The sequence below is a fragment of the Malurus melanocephalus genome, unplaced genomic scaffold, assembly GCF_030028575.1.
Source record: "Malurus melanocephalus ecotype Western Australia unplaced genomic scaffold, MMel_1.1 scaffold_307, whole genome shotgun sequence".
NCBI classification, from domain to species: domain Eukaryota; kingdom Metazoa; phylum Chordata; class Aves; order Passeriformes; family Maluridae; genus Malurus; species Malurus melanocephalus.
Genome location: NW_026623539.1, coordinates 474765 through 492217, shown reverse-complemented (window position 1 = coordinate 492217; position 17453 = coordinate 474765). Strand labels below are relative to the sequence as shown.

The window sequence follows — 17453 nt, the reverse complement described above, 5'->3', positions numbered from 1 at the left end:
CTTCCCTCCCCCAGGATGKGCAGATCTGCATTTAATGGATAATAAAAACCAGAATCCAAGAATAGAGCAGTATTTCACATATTTAATTAAAGCAAGTTATATTTATGGAGTTACCTTCTTTATATCTTTTATATTTGAGACATTTACATGTGTTAGATGGGGAATATGATTTCAACGTTAAAATCCTTAATACTTGTAAGAACTTTGTAGATTGCTGGAAAGCTGGACTTTGAAACTTTCTATTTATATAGCTTGGCATGTATTTGCCCACACCCTCTCTGCATATTTATAGATAWAAAAGCAGTTAATTACCAAAAAAAGYAGGCCAGTGGTAAATATTTTCCCTTTCAGTGTTCAGAGTGAACAAATACCATCTTCATCTTCCAGCAGTTTGAATTTAAATATCAGCCAGGCAGAAAATGGAAACATTCCCTGTTTATGACCCAGAGAAACAGATCCACTACAGAAATAATGACATCTCATCAAAATGTCTGGTTGGGCTCCAAAATTTTCTAGGGATTTGATGTAAATAAGAAMTCCCTCCCCTAAACATCAGGGATAGGTAAGGGAAAGATTTGGAATCATKGAATTCTTTGGAAGGGACCTTAAAGATCATCCAGGGATGGGWAGGGWCACCTCCCACTGTCCCAGGCTGCTCCCAGCCCCAATGTCCAGCCTGGCCTTGGGCACTCAAAGGGATCCAGGGGCAGCCACAGCTTCTCTGGGCACCCTGTGCCAGGGCCTGCCCACCCTCCCAGGGAACAATTCCTGCCCAATATCCCATCTTGTTAAAAGTTCCCAGTTTTCCCCGATCAGATTCAGGGATTTTAAACCCCACTCCAACATTGTGGTTGCCCCAAGAGCCCTCCAGCAGCCCCGAGCTGCTGCTTTGCCAGATGGTTCAGGTTCTTCCCAGCTTCCCCACAACTGCAGAGATCAGAGAATTTTAAAAGGCTTGAAAGCCTTTAGTAGAGGGATCTCAAATTGTTCACTGAAATAAGAGTGACAGGGTAATAGGCAGATTTCTGAATGCTGATTAATTTCCTTGAGCTGAYAGGCAAAGTTAAAAAGTTTGATTTTTAAATATCCCGAGCTTCCACAAGTGAAAAAAGAACAAGGAATCAGGATCCAGGAATGCTGAAATGATAACTTTGGCTGGTACAGATGAATAAACTTGAGATACCATCCCAAACCATTGTTTCTAACACTAAACATAAGGATGCTCAGAATTTCTCTGAAATTGGGCCATAAAAGTACACAATTGTCTATAAAGAGAAAACTTGCTATTTTTTTGCACCTGTGCCTTAAAATAAAACCAAATGCATACACACACACAGAAGAATATTTGCATTTMCTCAGTTCCTTCTGCACTTGAAATCTGTTAAAAAAACAATAAAACCCCCATGGAAATCAAGTCAACATTTTTATTTCCATGACTAGAATTCCAGGAAAAGGCAGCATCCATTTGTAAGATTATCTTCAATTAGGAGATACCATAGTTCTTRTTTTAAATAACAATGGTTGCAAGGGGAGGGGGGAAAACGAGAACCTGTGATTCCGTTTTCCACCGATGCATTTTCCAAGTAAAAAAAATTCTCAACAGCACTCCAGCTTCCTTAGAAATAACATGAATTTTATACCATGAATAGCATGAATTTTARAGGTGGTTGCAAAGTAAAGCAGGAGCTGGAGTTGTATTAAAAAAGAGGGAAAAAAGGTGTATAAAATATCCTTAATTCTGCACATTGCATTTGTCCATTGGGTTCAGTGAAAAATATAAAGGAATAGGGAGGCAACTTCTCAAAAACAGAAATAAGGTTTGCTTTCAGCACAAGTCTGTAACTGAGCCAGCAGCTGGGATAAAGCCCTGGCAGTCTGAGTTTTCCTATGAAGCAATTTGTTAATTAATGGCTGCACTCATTAAATCCCTGGTTCAGAAGAACCCTCAGAATCCTCCTCTTCTCTCTCTCAAGAACAGACAGATTGTGACAYTGAGTGTGGCTGTTCAAACAAACCACAGTGCGCAGCTGCAAAGGGGTTTGGGGCTTGTTTTCCTTTTCCCTTCAAATAGAATAAAGGTTGGGGTGAGATCAGGTTCATCTGGACGTTTCTGAGGCAAGAAAAGCCTTCAGAAACAAAAAGCAACACATTTATTTTCTGTTGGAAGTTATTTTTTTTAATTGCTTTGAAATTGCAGAGTAAAAACTGAAATTTGGATTTACAAGTTGTGTTATGTCCAAGGATAAAAAGCAGTTTGAAAGTACTCTTTTAGAGCAAATACCACTAAAATTCCAGAATGGATTGAGTTGGAAGGGACCTTAAAGAACATTTAGTTCCACCCCTGGCCATGAACAGGGACACCTTCTACCATCCCAGGCTGCTCCAAGTCGCAATATTCAGCACTGCCAGGAATCCAGGGACACCAGATTAAAAGGCAACATCTCTCCACACCAGCAGCTTTTTTATTAAAATAAGAAAATGATTTCTCACTGCAAGTGAAATCCTTCAACTACTGACATCCATATTTGCTGCCTGTTTGATGCACCCGATTGTATCTGCCCATTTATATTCTYATTTATGTTTATCCCACTGTTTCTCTGCTCTCATGATGCTGTGTAACACCCACAGCCTTAAAATTAACCCCCCAAATCTTTCCTGTATAAGCTTGGGGTGTAAAATAAACAAGCAAATTCTGCCAATTCCCTCATGCTGACGCCTGCTACCTGCAGTTCTTTATCTCTGCAGGGGACATTCATATTTCCTGACCTCAGAAACCCCAAAAACCATGGGCAAAACTGCAGTAACTCACCTCAAGCTCCCCATAAAACCATGAGGAACACACACAATTTTAGGACAACATTCATCTGACCTACTTGAAGCAAGAGATGAGTCACAAAACAAAAAAATAAACCCCTTTATTCCTCTGCCTGTCTAAAAGCAATTCAAGGTGAAGCTGCCTGTGCTGAAGTCACATCAAGTTAGGTAAGGCTCATCTCCCTTCAATAACGAAATAAAATCTCTCCAGATYTGCAAACTGACCTTTCTTGCTGAGCATTCAGATGTTGCTTCCCTGGTTCTACAAGTCACAGTGAAATGTTATTTAGAGCTGTAGAAGCAAAATAGAAACTCAAAAAACAACCTCCAGTTTCTCCTGAGAAAAATCACAGAATCATTAAGGCTGGAAGGGACCTTTAGGATCATCAAGTAATAACAGAGAAGTGGCAGAGTTGTTGGTCTTCATCAGCCAAGGAGCAGCTCCCTCCATTGTTTGTACCTYGTTTTTAAGGAATAAGAGCCTGTCTTGCTTCCTGCAGACCTTGGATTACCTGGAGGGTGATGCCACTGAGCTTTATTGAAATAAGAGAGTGTTTGTGTGTCTCAATAGTGCCTGCRGGAGAAAAAGCCTCAGAAAATATTACATCCATAGAGGCAAGAACATCTTTCACACAGCTCTGGAAAAGAATTTCTGAACTCTTTGACTTTTGTGTTYTGTCCATTTCTCAGCATTTTCAGGCGTGATTAAGATCAGTTAGCTCTGTACTCAAGTGACTCTCAGGTTCCTCAATATAACCATGTGTAGTTTGTAAAAAAAAAAATTATGGCTGAGATCCTGCTGATCTCCTCCCTCCTGCTCATCCACCTCCACTGCTGACTGCAGGAAAAAAGAGTTTTTTTTCTGTCAGAAACACCCCTCTGAACGATGATGAAACTCAACAATAATATTTCTGTTTGAGGCTGTAGGAGACCACGTAATCACAGGAGTTCAGGAAACAGGTACTGACATCTTATTTGCCAGTCTTGCTTTTGGCAACACCTTCCCCTGCCACATCATCCTTATTTTCAGATAACAGACATGGCTGAACACTGGGGAAGATTTGTTYCACCAATTCTTAAGCTCCTAAAAAGATTAAATCCATCAAATCCCACAGCAGATGGACTGTTGGATCAGCTGAAAGCTTTTCCCTTGGTTTCTCTTCCACTGCCACAATTTTGGCAATTCTGCACCCAAATGAGAGTCTCAGGTAGGTGCTCATTTTCAGTGTGTTCAAGATAAAAGATCAAAGCCACCTCTCACTCTCATTATTTCATAGTTCCCTCTGGAGAAAAGCATTTTGAAGGCCTCTGGCTCTTGACTCAGCAGCAATCAGGATGAAACAGTAAAGGCAGAAATGTGGAACTCTTGTTTCAAAACAGTATTTCTTTTTGTCTATCTCTCTCCATGCTCATACAAAAGACACCACCAAAGTTTCCCAAATCTAAGGAAAGGGCACAGCCAAGTCAATGTGAACTTTAAATATAAGCTTTGATTGAGAAAATATTCTAAAACTTGGGTCCTCCTGTTATCTATAAGAGCTTTTTAGCTGCTCTAGAGTGAGTAGCAGCATGCTGAGGGTTTCTTTGATGCAAAAATTAAATTAACTTAGCACTAAAAAGGCAGCAAATATTATTTGAAGCAAAGCTCTATTGGTTTCACCAGAATTCCTGACATTTATATAAAAATACTGACTTAGCTCCTTCCATTATTTTTCTGGAGTACATTTTCAATTTTCCAAAGTGCTGTAAGTGACAGAAAAGTTAATAACAAAACAAATACAATAAACAAATGACGAAAGATTGTCCTGACACTGTACCTTATTGAGTTTGCCAAGGGACGAGATCAGATCTGCCCATTCACTGGATGATTCAAAGTTCCTCAAAGCTTTCTCAATTGCTGAAGAATAATTCCTGTATCTGTAATCCCCAAGCAAATCCTGCTCTTCTGGATCCATCTTGGGTTCTCATAGCAAGGTGGAACCCCCTGRTAGACTAAAACATGCAAAGAGTTACAAAAATAACCCAAATTTCAGTTCTGGCACTTCAAAGATAGCAAAAATATGGAGAAGCACTAACAGAACACAATAAACAGGTCAGCAGATCAAAATTGCAACACAAAGTTAAAAATAATTCCCTGGGCGTGACTCTGACTACCCACTGCCTCTTCCAAAAGCTTTGCAGTCACTTTTTCCTGTTTATGGAACGTGTTTTACCCTTCCATGCACGCGGATGTCACACAATAACAAAGGGAAGGATTACAAAGTYGCACTCCGAGCCCTGACAAGGAGTTGGGGAGCTGGAAATTGTTTTCATAACTCATCACCTRTGCTTTGCAAGGTTACCTGGAGCATGGAATGGGAAATATTTCCTATCAAAGTGCAGCTTTCCAGAGGAATCCTGCTAAAGGGCTCTCAGCCCACAGCAGAAGGAGCTCTCAGAGCTCTGCATCTCAACTTGGCAGCAGCAGATGCTCAAGTCCGAGTCCAAGGTGTTGTGCCAAAATGCCAAGCCATGCATTATAATCTCCCTGTATATCAACAAAAAGGATCTGTATATTTTTATATTTAAAAATAAGTTGTTCAGACCTGATTTTCCTGTATTTTGCAAGGCATTTCGGTTAAAAATCCAACATACAACTGGTTTAGAACAACAGGAAACAAGCATGGTTGGATTTTACCTACTGAAAAATCCCTCCTTCTCCTTTGCTACCTCTGACACCAGCTCTGTTAGAAAACATTAGAATATTATTCTAGGTTATTTTAAATATGCTTAAGTTTAGGTTTAGGTCAATCCCTGCTACATCAGTGATACAGAAAAGAAATCACAGCTCTATAACAAAATATTTTGCATTTCTGGAAGACATCTGCATTCAGTCTCCTGCTGCTAGGACACGAAAATAAACCCAAACCATCCTCCATATCCTTTAAAACATTAAATACATTGAATTAAACAACCCTAACTCCATCAACAGAAGGGTTTGGGGAGAAAACTCTCAGAAAGAAAAAAATGCTGGATGAATCAAAAAAAAAAAAAAAAGAAGAAGGATTTTAAGCGCAGGTTTAAGCCACCTTTGCACTCCCCTGAGCAGGATTCAGGCATTGCCAATAAAACTACCCCGTGCCAGCCAACSTGGATCCACCTCCATGGAAAAATAAAATTATCACACAATGTCATCAGGGCCAGATTGGGTTGGTTGGGTTGGTTTGTTTGGCCACAGAGAGGGTYTAATTTTGTTTTTATCAGGATGTTTGCAGTGCTTCTCACAACAGAGGCAGTGAAAACAGAGAATAACATTTATCTGGGATCTAGCTCCTCTTATTCCAACAAGTATTTAAGAAAAAAGGAAGCCAATCCTCCCATAAAACTCAACAAAGTGGAAAAGCTGCAAGATACTGTCAGCAAAAATTAAGAGTAATCTGATAGAAACACTGGCCAAGAAATGGAAACCTATTTCCTTCATCTCATCTAAGTATCTTAATCGTGGGATTGTTTCGTACTACTGAGAACAAGGCATGAGCTGGGAAGTTATTCCAGCACCTCTCTGCCAGGTCAGGGCTGCTGCCACTTCCATGAAAAAGAGATTTGTCTGGATCAYTTAGAATCAGGCAGCTCGTTTGCTGACAGGACATTCAGCTCTTAGGACATTTCATTCGGATTTTTGCAGTGAAAAGACAGCCAGAAAAGCAGGGATGGAAGTAATTATTTAGTGTGGATTGATATTCCTGCACCATAGCTGCCAGATGTCAGCAAGGTTTGACAAAATCCAATAATCTAAATAAGGYAAATAGATCGTGTTTGTGCTTGGACACAAAGGCAGAAATACAAATAATAATATATAATAGTTAAAAAGCYATGTAAAGCCACCTGCCAGTGACCTTTAGGCACATCTTCCAAATCCCAGGTCACAAACTTCCTTAGTAAACCCTGACGTAAATAATTATTCATCAACTTCCAGCACTGATGGTGCCAGACTCTCTGCAGTGGGCAGTACGAGGAGCAATGGCCATCAACTAAAACAACAAATTCCWCCTCAGCATGAGSAAGAGCTTCTTTCCATGGAGGGGGCAGAGCACTGGAACAGCTGCCCAGGGAGAACATGGAATGTGCTGAGTGGGAAGGGATCCATCAGGATCATCCAGTCTGGGGTAATTCCAGCCTGTGCATCCCTGGCAGCGCTGTCAAACGCTCCTGAGCTCCGGCAGCCTCGGGCCGTGCCCTTTCCCTGGGAATGCTGTGGATATTCCTATCTGGAGACATTCCCAACACACCTGGACGCKTTCCTGTGTCACCTGCTCCAGGTGACCGCGCCTCGGCAGGGCGGGGAGTGGATCAGCCCTGAGGTCCCTTCCAAACCCAGCCATTCTGGGATTGTGTCCCGGGCCAGCCGAACGGGGCCAGCGCTGCCCCCTCGCCCGGTCCCCTCCCGCGCCCTCCCGCACCCCGTACCTGCGCAGGGCCCCGCGCTCCTCCCGGGGCGCCGGCGGAGACGTGAGGGAGCCCGGGCCGCGGCGGGGCGGGAGCGGCTCCCGCAGTCCCTATGGAAACCCGGCCCTGTGCGAACCCGCCCGCGCCCCCGCCCGCGCCGCCAGGGCCGCAGTGGGGCCGCACCACCGAGCGCCGCGCGGGGAGCGCCGCGGCATCGCCCGGGAGGGCTGCAGCTGGCCCTATGAACCGAGGCCGCTGTCGCTGTCACCCGCTGTCGTTGTCACCCGCTGTCGCTGTCACCCTTTCCCCGGTGCCACCCGCTGTCGCGTATCGCGGAGGGTCACAGCCCGCAGCGCGTCATCCGCCTCCCCCCGCGGGGAGATGGTACCGTCCAGCGGGCAGACCGGGCCACACAGCGCCCCCTGGCGGCGCAGGCGGGGCCGGCGGCTCCGCGCTCCCCCTGCGGCCGCTCCGGGCCGGGAGAGCTCCGGGAAGCACCGGGAGAGCTCTGGGAAGTACCGGGAGAGCTCCGGGAAGCACCGGGAGAGCTCCGGGAAGTGCCAGGAGAACCCCAGGAAGCACCGGAGCATCGGCACCGCGGCCGGGCCGCTCCGTTCTCCCTCCACACTGACTCCCGTGCTCTGGAAACAAGGACAGCCGTGCCTGTCCCCGCCCCGCCGGGCCGCGCAGCGACGGCCGGGACCTGCCCTGCAGGTGAAGGAGTGACAGCGCTTCCAACTTCGTTTCTGGTCCAGCYGGATTTAGGAAAGATGCGTTTTGGGGAAATTTTTATGGTTTTTACGAGGGCTCGGATGTCGCATTTTTACTGGGCTCGAGTTCGATGTAAGGAGCCATCTGTTCGCTACAACAAGCTTGGGAGAAGGTGATTGCGCTGGATTTTTGGTACACTGGCAGCAAACCAGAGGAACAAACAGAACAACCAAAAGCAAAATACCGATGGGAAGCAAAATACAGGAACGTGCCCGATGAGGATTCATATACTGTCGAAACATTATTTAACCTCAGTTTCTCTTCCCCCTCCCTTTTTCTTTCCTTTGCCATCCCTTCTCTTCTTGCCCTTGCCTCTCCCTCTTCTCTTTTTTTTTTGTTTCCTTTTTTTTTAACGTGCGGGCCGAAAATCCTGGTTGTTCAAAACAGTTGTGGAAAAAAAAATCAAGGGAAATACATTTATCCAGTTACTCAAGGTGAGGGAAGAGAAACTGTTCAGATTTGGATGGATACTGTTTCAGCTATGACCACCATTAAGTTGCATTAAGTAACACATGAAATATTAAGTAACACATGAAATATTAAGTTACATTACATCAAGTATAATAAGTACATTGTGTTACATTAATATACCGTGTTTTTTTTTCTCGACACCACTGCCTTTCCCCTTCCTAGCCCCATTTTAGGAATGTCCTTTCTAAACTGCACCAATTCAAGGGTCAATTTCTAAATTTTAGAATTATTCTTGGCCAATGCAGGCAAGTGCTTCTGAGCATGCRCCTGACTGAGCAAAGAACTTGTATTTGTGATGAAGTCCTTAAGACAGGACATTTATGTCCTGAAATACAGCGTGTTACTTGGGATGTTTTCCTATTACTTGGAAAGGGAGTGGAACTTGATGAGCTTTAAAGTCCCTTCCAACCCAAGCATTCTGTGATTCCATGATTTTCCTTCAGTGGCAGTGACATGCCATGAAAAGGACACCAGTAAATCATGTTTTGTACAAGACAACACACCATTATTATTTCATTATTATTTCATTATTGTTTCATTATTATTTCATTATTATTTCATCATTATTTCATTCTTACCTAACCCTTAAATTTCATACTCGGCAAGGGTGCCAGAATCTGAGAGCAACAAAACAATTCCCACATTCCCACACAACAGACCTGCGAGAGAAGCAGGGAGGCAGATAAAAGACAAAAAAAAAAAACACGCTCATATAAAGTATGCCGTAAAATAAAAAAAAAAAAAAAAAGAAGAAAAGAAAAAAAAAAAAAAAAAAAAAAAAAAAACACCAACAACAACAAAAAAAAATTAGGTTGAACAATGCAAGGCCTGTGCAGAGCCCCAGCCTGGCACGGCCACTGCACAGCCTGGCCTGACTCTCCTGCCAGCAAACAGCCTTCCCCTGGCACTCTGCCCTGTTCCAGCTCTTTTCCTGGGACACATTCCCACTTCCAGTGGCAGCAGGGAATGGGTGCACTTCTCCTGGACATGTTCCTTCCTTCAAACTGGTTCTGCTTCTTGTTCCCYGAGGTTGGGTCCATCCACAGAGCTGCTTCTCCTTCCCTGAGTCCCATATCACAGCTGCAAAGGTGGGGAAAACCTCTGTTCTCTGTCATTCCTTCTGTTCATACCACAAGAAATCATTTTAATCAATATCCCCATGGGAAATGGCATTGCTGACAGTGACTATCCAGTCATCACCTTCCATTTCTGCTTCCTCACCCTGACACAGAGATTTAACAAATGGTTTAATTTAAGAATTTGAAATACACAGAACCATCATAGAATGGTTTGGSTTGGAASTGACCTTRAAGTCCACCCAGTGCCACCTCTGCCATGGCAGACATCTTCCGCTGTCCCAGGCTGCTCCARACACCAATGTCCAACCTGGCCTTGGMCACCGCCAGGAATGGAGAATTTATAACCTCTCTGGACAAYCTCTTCCAGGGCCTCACCAYCCTCACATAAAGAATTTCTTCCCAATATCCAATCAAAATCTGCTCTCTTTCCAATTGAGGCCATTGCCCCTTGTTCTGCCTCTCCCTTTCCCTCTTCAACTCCTCTGTAGCCCCTTTAAGCACTGAAAAAGCTGCTCTAAGGTCATTCCAGAGCCTTCTCTTCTCCAGAATGTRTTTTACACCTGCTGTAAAACTTGCAAACCTAGAATTTGGCTTGAATGTAAAAAAAAACCCCAAACCAACAGAGCAGATCTGGAGTCAGACTCAAGAAGGAGCTTTACAGATCATAGAGAATACTTAGATTTGTGTTTAGCACTGGTTATGACCTGGCTGTGGTCAAGGTACCCAGGACTCTTCCAATCCAAACAAAGGCCAAGGTGTGTTTGGAATGTTTGGAGATGCCAAGCAGATGGACACACAGCTTTTGAAGCTCAATGACTCAGGCAGCATTTCAGAGATTAAGAATGARGCAGGATTCTCCACTGCTGGGTTAAGTCTCTTCAAGCTGTGCACAAACTCTGACCGAATCAAAGAGCCACATTGTGTTTYGTTGAGAAACCATTAACACAACTGGGAGGGTGCACAGAGACTGTTTTTTTTCYTGTGGCACATCAGGAGGGTTGGGTTACACTGTAGCAGCCAAAACTTTATAGATTTTTTCATTTTTTTCCCTAAACCAAAGGTCGCTGAGGTCTTTTTTCTTCCCAGAGAACAGATTACCATGAGAACTTTTGGCCTTCCTTTCAAGGACCTCTGGGGCATGACCRATGTTACAATTCTTCACAAAAACAATAGCTCCTGAATGCTGAAAAGACCAACTTAAACCACCTCTTTGTTCTGTGCTGATAAGCAATTAATAACCCCCTCTRCAATATTTATTTCTAAGGCTTCCCTAAACACAACCTGTTCTGGAGGAGGCCAGTGTCAAACCCAGTCAGGTGATGCTGTGCCTGGCATTGCCTCCCTGACTCCTGATTAACAATTAACAAGCCCATTATTGATCTGTCATTACTAACAACAGCTTTATGGGCAATTGTTTCCAGCTCCTTCAGCCTCAGAAGAGGCAATTTTTCAACTCTGAGCATGTGAAATGCAATAAGCAGCATTTAAAGCAAATGTAGAGCTCTCCACATCACTTACAGTTCATATTCCTGCTATGTGGAAAGCACTTCCTCCAGATTTTAATAAGGAAACTTCTGGCTGTGCAATAAAGGAACTGAGGAACACTTTGCTGTGTCAGGTCTRTAGTTTATTTTTTCTTTATCTAGTGCAGACATCACACATTCAAGCCACAAACTTAGCTGCAGAAAATGAAAATACATTTTCAAACTTTTAAAGTTTCTAGTACCAGAATAAGCCAGTTGAATTAATATATAACAGTAATTATTTATTTATTGACATATTAATATAACCAACAGATTATGTTYGGCTATAAATGGTTAATCAGTGCTTTTTTTTATTTTCACTTAATTCCATTTAGTTCTGATAGTAAGGAATGTCTTCACAACAGTGATTCTGGTCTGGTCTTATGAGTCTCCCCCCACACTGGTGACAACACTGTAGCTCTGAAACAACCTCATCCTCTTTAGGAAAACATGTACAGCTTCCASAAGCAGTGCTGGACCCTGGAAAGACCTACTGTGCTGAGAAATAATAAGGCACCTGCTTCCTCATCCCAGCTCCACATCTGAGATCCATCCCAGGGGGAGTGGGAAAAGGGCTGGCAATGATGGAATTAAGGGCAAAATCAGGTCAATGAGATCAGGCACCTTTCCATCCCTACCCTCCTGAGCTCACCAGGTTTTTACAGTTTTCTCACTGACAAATTGGCCATGAGGAGCATCAGCATTAGAAGGCAAAAGGGCCAAATAAACGGGGGTCTCAGCCCCCTCATCTGGGGACTTGGTGGCTTTGGGACCTGCCATGTCTGTCCTCACCCAGCCAGGGCAGCAGGCATTGAGGAGGATGTGGTCACCTTTCCTTTTCTCATTTAACATCCGYGCTTGGATCCTGGACAAGACCGTGACCCCAATTTTGGACACCCCATAGGCAGTGTTGGGCCAACCYTCCTTCTCATGGACGCTTTTCTTGGTGTCTTCCACAAATTTGTTCATGAGTTGCACCAACTCATCCTCAGTGATGGCGTCACTGCGAAATTTCTGCTGGAGCTCTTGGCTGCAGCGTCCCAGGGCTGAGCAGCTCACCATGCTGGAGACATTCACCACCCGACCTGAAAAGAGAATAAAAACTGATTATTTTCACACTTATTAAACTCACACTGAAGTGGGACTGCTCTCCAGTTCTGGATTCACTCCTTAGGTCAATACCTGTAAAATAATTTGGTGGAACAATAAACTGTTCTGCAGAGCTCCTGGAAGACCAGAGTTAACTTTATGTTCTTATTTCTAATAAATTCCATTACAGAGRGTAATTGAAGGTGTGAACCTTCAAAAGTATCAGATAAACCTCCAGGAAACAAACAATCTGTAGGTATACTCTTACTACAGTAGAAAGAATACCTGGAGATTTACAAATTTAAGGATTTATCTCCCAGCACTTCAGTAAGAGGAACAAGTCAGCTGAATCAATAAATCATTCATCATTTCCAAAATTACGCTGCACTGTTTCCCCTYTTTCCTGTTACTTCACAACCATTCTGGTGATGAATATAGGGATTTAATCTTAAAAGCCACAGAAATTAATCCTGTTATTGACTTTATTAACACAGTCATCCTTCATTTTAGTACAAGAGGACTAGACTGCAACATTGGCACTGYTCCTTCTTTCCCCAAAATGAATTTACTCTGTTTTTCCCTTCTCCCCCAGGAACTAACAATTCCCAGCTTTTTTCATCTACTTGACTTTTTTTTTTTCTTAAAAATTTGGACACATTCAAATGTTAAGAAAGACTATAGTTYATTTATAGCAGCAAACACACCACAGCACCACATCAAACCCAGCTGAAACACTGGTGCAGTAACTGAGACTGGACAGGATTTTCTAATTTCAAAAGGCCAAAATTCGCACAAAACTATTTCTTTACTTGCTGTGTTTCACTTACCATAAGGCTTCATAAGAGGCAGCAATTCTGTGCAAACATTCTTGGTTCCAAAAAAGTTTGTCTTCATTGTTACCTCAGCTTGGATTGCAAATGGAGTTGTGTCATTAACTGGTCATGAGAGGTGGCAAAGAAGGGAAAAAAACCCAAAAATCAGAGTTGTACTACTGTTTGAATRGAAGTTACCAAACCCCAAAAGTTCTAATTATTAAAAACAGCAACTAAAATTAACACAGGYATATGACCAATTAAAACATACAAGAAAAGCTTTAAAGAAGGCAGAGGTATGATTTGGTGCAGTCTGAAAATACAAACTAACAAAAAACACCACCACCCCCAAAACTGAGCTATACTTGTGTCAAAAACCACCCYCTGAGGTTACAGATCTGTGCTAGCACCAGTGAAAGGGTGGGAATTGGAGCCAGGAAAAGGAGCTGGCTGAGGTAACTGTAAGGAAACCATGGCACTGCTGTGGAAGGGGATGATTTCATCCCACACAAGTGGCAGCTTGGTACCACCACAAGAGGGGCAGGATTGCTGTGATCTCAGCAAACCCCGTGCTCTGCATTCTAACTCTTGGGTCTCTCTCCAAGTGCAAAGTGACAGCATTGCTCCTCTGCAGCTCCAGGCTCCACCTGGGCAGGGATGGGCACACACTGGGCAGGTGTTCACTTGTCTCCATAGCCCAGGTCCATGGTAACTCAATACAGAAATAGTAACAGGTCACTGAGTATTTGATGTGATTTTTATTGCAGTTTAATGACTCACACTCGTTTACAAATCACTTACATTTAAAACTCACACATGGAGCCAAATCATGACCCATGGCCAGGGTTATGGCAGGGGGAGAACTAAAACCCTACACAACACCAAACTCCTGCTTCCATGCTTTCCCCTCCTCGTGAGGGGAAATGCTCAAACCCCATGCATTTTTCTAACAGGATATGTTGTTACATCCTACACCTCCTTGTTTTAAGAAGCTTTCTTAGCACAACTCTTCCCCAAGAGGCTGGTCCAGAAGACAACCACAGCTCCATCACCATTTGGTAAAGGAAGCTTTTGTTGGATTAAGAACTTTGCTGGACAAGCACAGCACAAAACCAAAATAACAAAATTTAAYGGCAGCTGTAATCTTTGACAGGCTGCAAGAGCACATAATGCTACAATAAAGGAAAGCATAAATTCTGGGATGGCAGCAGGAACCTGGTAAGGCAAGAAGCAAGCTGCGGTAGGAACACCAATCTGGGATGTAAGAATTAAAACTATGAGAGAAGCATCACAGCAAATTTTAAAAAGATGTTACACCCTCTGTGCTTGATCCTTACACAGCAACAGTTACAAGAGGCTCCTTCATCACACTCTAAGTTGTGTGAACTGCTGAGTCATTGTAGTCAGCTTGAGGAAAGTCAAGGCTAAACATCTGGAAGTGGTATTTAAACTGCTGCTGGAATCTTTCCTGAGCACACCATGAAGCTCAGACAAATCTATTATGAGTTGCCTCCTAATAAGCTGATATTGAACATTAGCAATCTGCCTATAAAGAAACAGGCAAAAAGTGAATGGGCTTCAGAACATCATCACAGCACTCCCACTCCATGGAAGTTCCCTGCTCTGTCAGTGTGAAGCCTTTCCTGACAGCAGTTCCTCCTTGGATGGCCACAATGAGCTCASCCCAAAGCTTCTCCTGTCCAGGCTGAACAATCCCAGCWCTCCCAGCCTTTYCTCCCAGCACAGCTGYTCCATCCCTCTGACCATCCTGCTGCCTCCTCTGGGCTCTCTCCAGCAGCTCCACGTCCTTCCTGTGCTGGGCCCCAGGGCTGGAGCAGCTCTSCAGGTGGGGTCTCACCTGAACGGGGCACAGCAGCAGAATGCCCTCCACAAAACCATCAACCGGGCTTGTGATTTACTCCGTCTGGAGCTAACATGATTCTGGATTTCATAAACACAGCAAGAATGCATCCTTCCACCTTAAAACTGCTGTGTCTTCCTCACTTTCCCTGCCTCCCAGCCCAGTAGAAGGTGAAAGGGTTAAATTTTTGCTCAGCACAGCAGGATTTAGGGGGTTATAGGTGACTGAATGGCCAGAGAAAGTTCGAGATGACAAAAACCACCCAGGCTCAAAGGTTCATTTTTATCAGCTGGAAACCCTGAGCAGGCTATGCAGAGAACAAAGCAATGCAAAAGAGAGAAAATACTGGGTAACAGGGCTGATATTCCCCCTGGTGATGGGCTCCTGTGGGYCTGGTGAAAGTCCTGGGCATTGAGACAATTACTCCAACCCAGCTCACCTGCCTGGTGTAACTCAATTATTTCCMTGTGGTGCAAACACAACCCTCCAGGGAAGCATGYTTACAGAATCCCAGAATYCCTGAGGTTGGAAAAGCCTTSCCAGCCCATGGRGTCCCAGCTGTGCCCGATGCYCACCTTGTCCCCAGCCCAGAGCACTCAGTGCCACCTCCAGCCCTTCCTGGGACACCTCCAGGGATGGGGACTCCAAAGCTCCCTGGGCARCCCCTGCCAAGGCCTRAGCACCCTTTCCATGAGGAAATTCCTCCTGGTGTCCACCCTGAGYCTCCCCTAGCACACTGTTCTCACRTCMCACTTAAGATGGGAAGCTTGCCCAACCAAAAATGAAGCATGGCAGTGACACACAAGTGTTAGCTGCACGCACTGCCCTCTCCACACAACTTGGCAGAATGCAGGACTATCCCACCAGACCACTCCCTACCTTTGAAAGCAATCCCTGCGTTGTTCACCAGCACATTGATCCCTCCATACTTCTCCTTCAGGAAGTCCCGGAGCACTCGGATGCTCTGCAGGTCATCAATATCCAGCTGGTGGAAGAGGGGCCGCAGCCCTTCCTCCTGGAGCTGTGCCACGGCTGCCTGGCCACGGCCGGGATCCCGGGATGTCAGGTACACATCCCCCGGGAATTGCTTGCACAGGGCCCGCACAATGGCCAAGCCAATCCCTTTGTTGGAGCCCGTCACCACAGCCACCGGCACGTTGGACATTGTCCCCTCAGAATGCCAGCCAAGGTGAKAGCAACTGCCAACAGCAAAGAAAAATTCAGTCAGGCAGATGAAATGGCTGTTASWAAAGGAATTATAATCYTAAAATGGTTTGGGTTGGAMGAGAWCTTAAAGAACATCTAATGCCATGGGCAGGGGCATCTTCCACCATCCCAGGTTGCTCCAAACCCTGTCCAACCTGGCCTTGAACACTTCCAGGGGTGTAGRGTCCACAACCTCTCTGGGCWATTAGAGKGTTTTTCTTTAAAATACAGTTTAAAATTCCACTTTGGATTATGTGAAACTACATTCCTGTTCATGCTGTGTAAATTTCTAATGTAGCACGAGGTATTCAGAGAAATCTAGTGTTAAATGTTCTGAAGAAAGGCCAACCAGTGATGGGTAAGAAAAAATTGTCTCAACTAAAAAAAGTCAGCGACTAATCTCTAGTACTAAATTAACTTTTTGTGGGAGTAAGCTCTTCTGCACTTACAACTCACAGGAAGATTTTCCATCTTTTGGGAATTTTCAATGTGCTCAGCTCAAGTTTTGCTTAAAAACTCAGGCTCAAAACCTGAGCAACCTGGTCTAGTGCCAAGTATTCCTGTCCACGGCAAGGGTTGGAACTGCATGATCTTTTAGGTCCCAAACCATGAAAAAGAAAAGGATGCAGTAACTTTACTTTCCAGTGCCAAGCAGAAAGAGCAATTACAGCCTTTTCAAGGGAAAACAGCAGACCACAGGCTGACTACCATGCTTATTGTGTACCACACTATCCGAAAGCCTTACTGCTTGCTGCTTTCCTCACAGATAKAGTGCATTTAAAGAAGCTACATTTCCACCATAAAAACAAGTTCATACTTGCTGTGTTTGTTCCCTTTTGCTATCATTGTCGGCTCTCTTCCAAACTGGCTTGTAGCCCCAAGCAGGAATTCAGGGAGGATCTAACGCTCCAAGAATCTCCAGAGTGACTTCGCAGGGACAGGAGTGCCCTTCCCATCTCCCTCACAGGGAGGGACCCCGCGGGGCCGCCATGAACCCCGACCCCTTCAGGGAACCCACAGGCCGCCATGAACCCGACCCCTTCAGGGACCCCACAGGCCGCCATGAACCCCGGCCCCTTCAAGGAACCCACAGGCCGCCATGAACCCCGACCCCTTCAGAGAACCCACAGGCCGCCATGAACCCCGACCCCTTCAGGGAGCTCACAGGCCACCATGAACCCCGACCCCTTCAGGGGAAAACGCGGGGCTGAAGGGGTCAGGGGGGGTGATACCGAGCACCCCATCATCACCCACCTCCAGCACCACGGGGACCTCTCCCTCAGCTCCACACAGCCAGGACAGAACACGTATTCCCAAAACAGAGGCAGTTGCGAACCGCRGGGACGGAGATAAGCACACCCCTAAGATGGCGGGGCAGCCCCGCCTCAGGGGCGGGAGCGCG

At 44.8% G+C, this 17453-nt stretch overlaps 2 protein-coding genes across 2 annotated transcripts in view; both read right to left on the bottom strand.

Moving 5' to 3' along the window:
* The window catches only part of DOP1B (DOP1 leucine zipper like protein B), a 38950-nt gene extending 31266 nt beyond the window's left edge, over window positions 1–7684 (bottom strand). The window contains exons 1-2 of the mRNA XM_057377238.1: window positions 7261–7684; window positions 4632–4806 (exon numbers count right to left, since the gene is read on the bottom strand). Coding sequence (XP_057233221.1) covers window positions 4632–4769 — 138 coding nt within the window. The 5' untranslated portion in view covers window positions 4770–4806; window positions 7261–7684. The remainder of the gene's footprint in view (window positions 1–4631; window positions 4807–7260) is intronic.
* Window positions 7685–11151: 3467 nt separating this feature from the next.
* Window positions 11152–17424, bottom strand: LOC130580000 (carbonyl reductase [NADPH] 1-like). Its single transcript, XM_057377225.1, has 4 exons — window positions 17306–17424; window positions 15725–16044; window positions 13000–13107; window positions 11152–12168 (listed from the first exon to the last, which is right to left on the bottom strand). The coding sequence occupies exons 2-4, from the start codon at window positions 16008–16010 to the stop codon at window positions 11732–11734; spliced, it is 831 nt and encodes a 276-aa protein (XP_057233208.1). The 5' UTR covers window positions 16011–16044; window positions 17306–17424; the 3' UTR covers window positions 11152–11731.
* Between the last annotated feature and the right edge of the window lie 29 nt (window positions 17425–17453).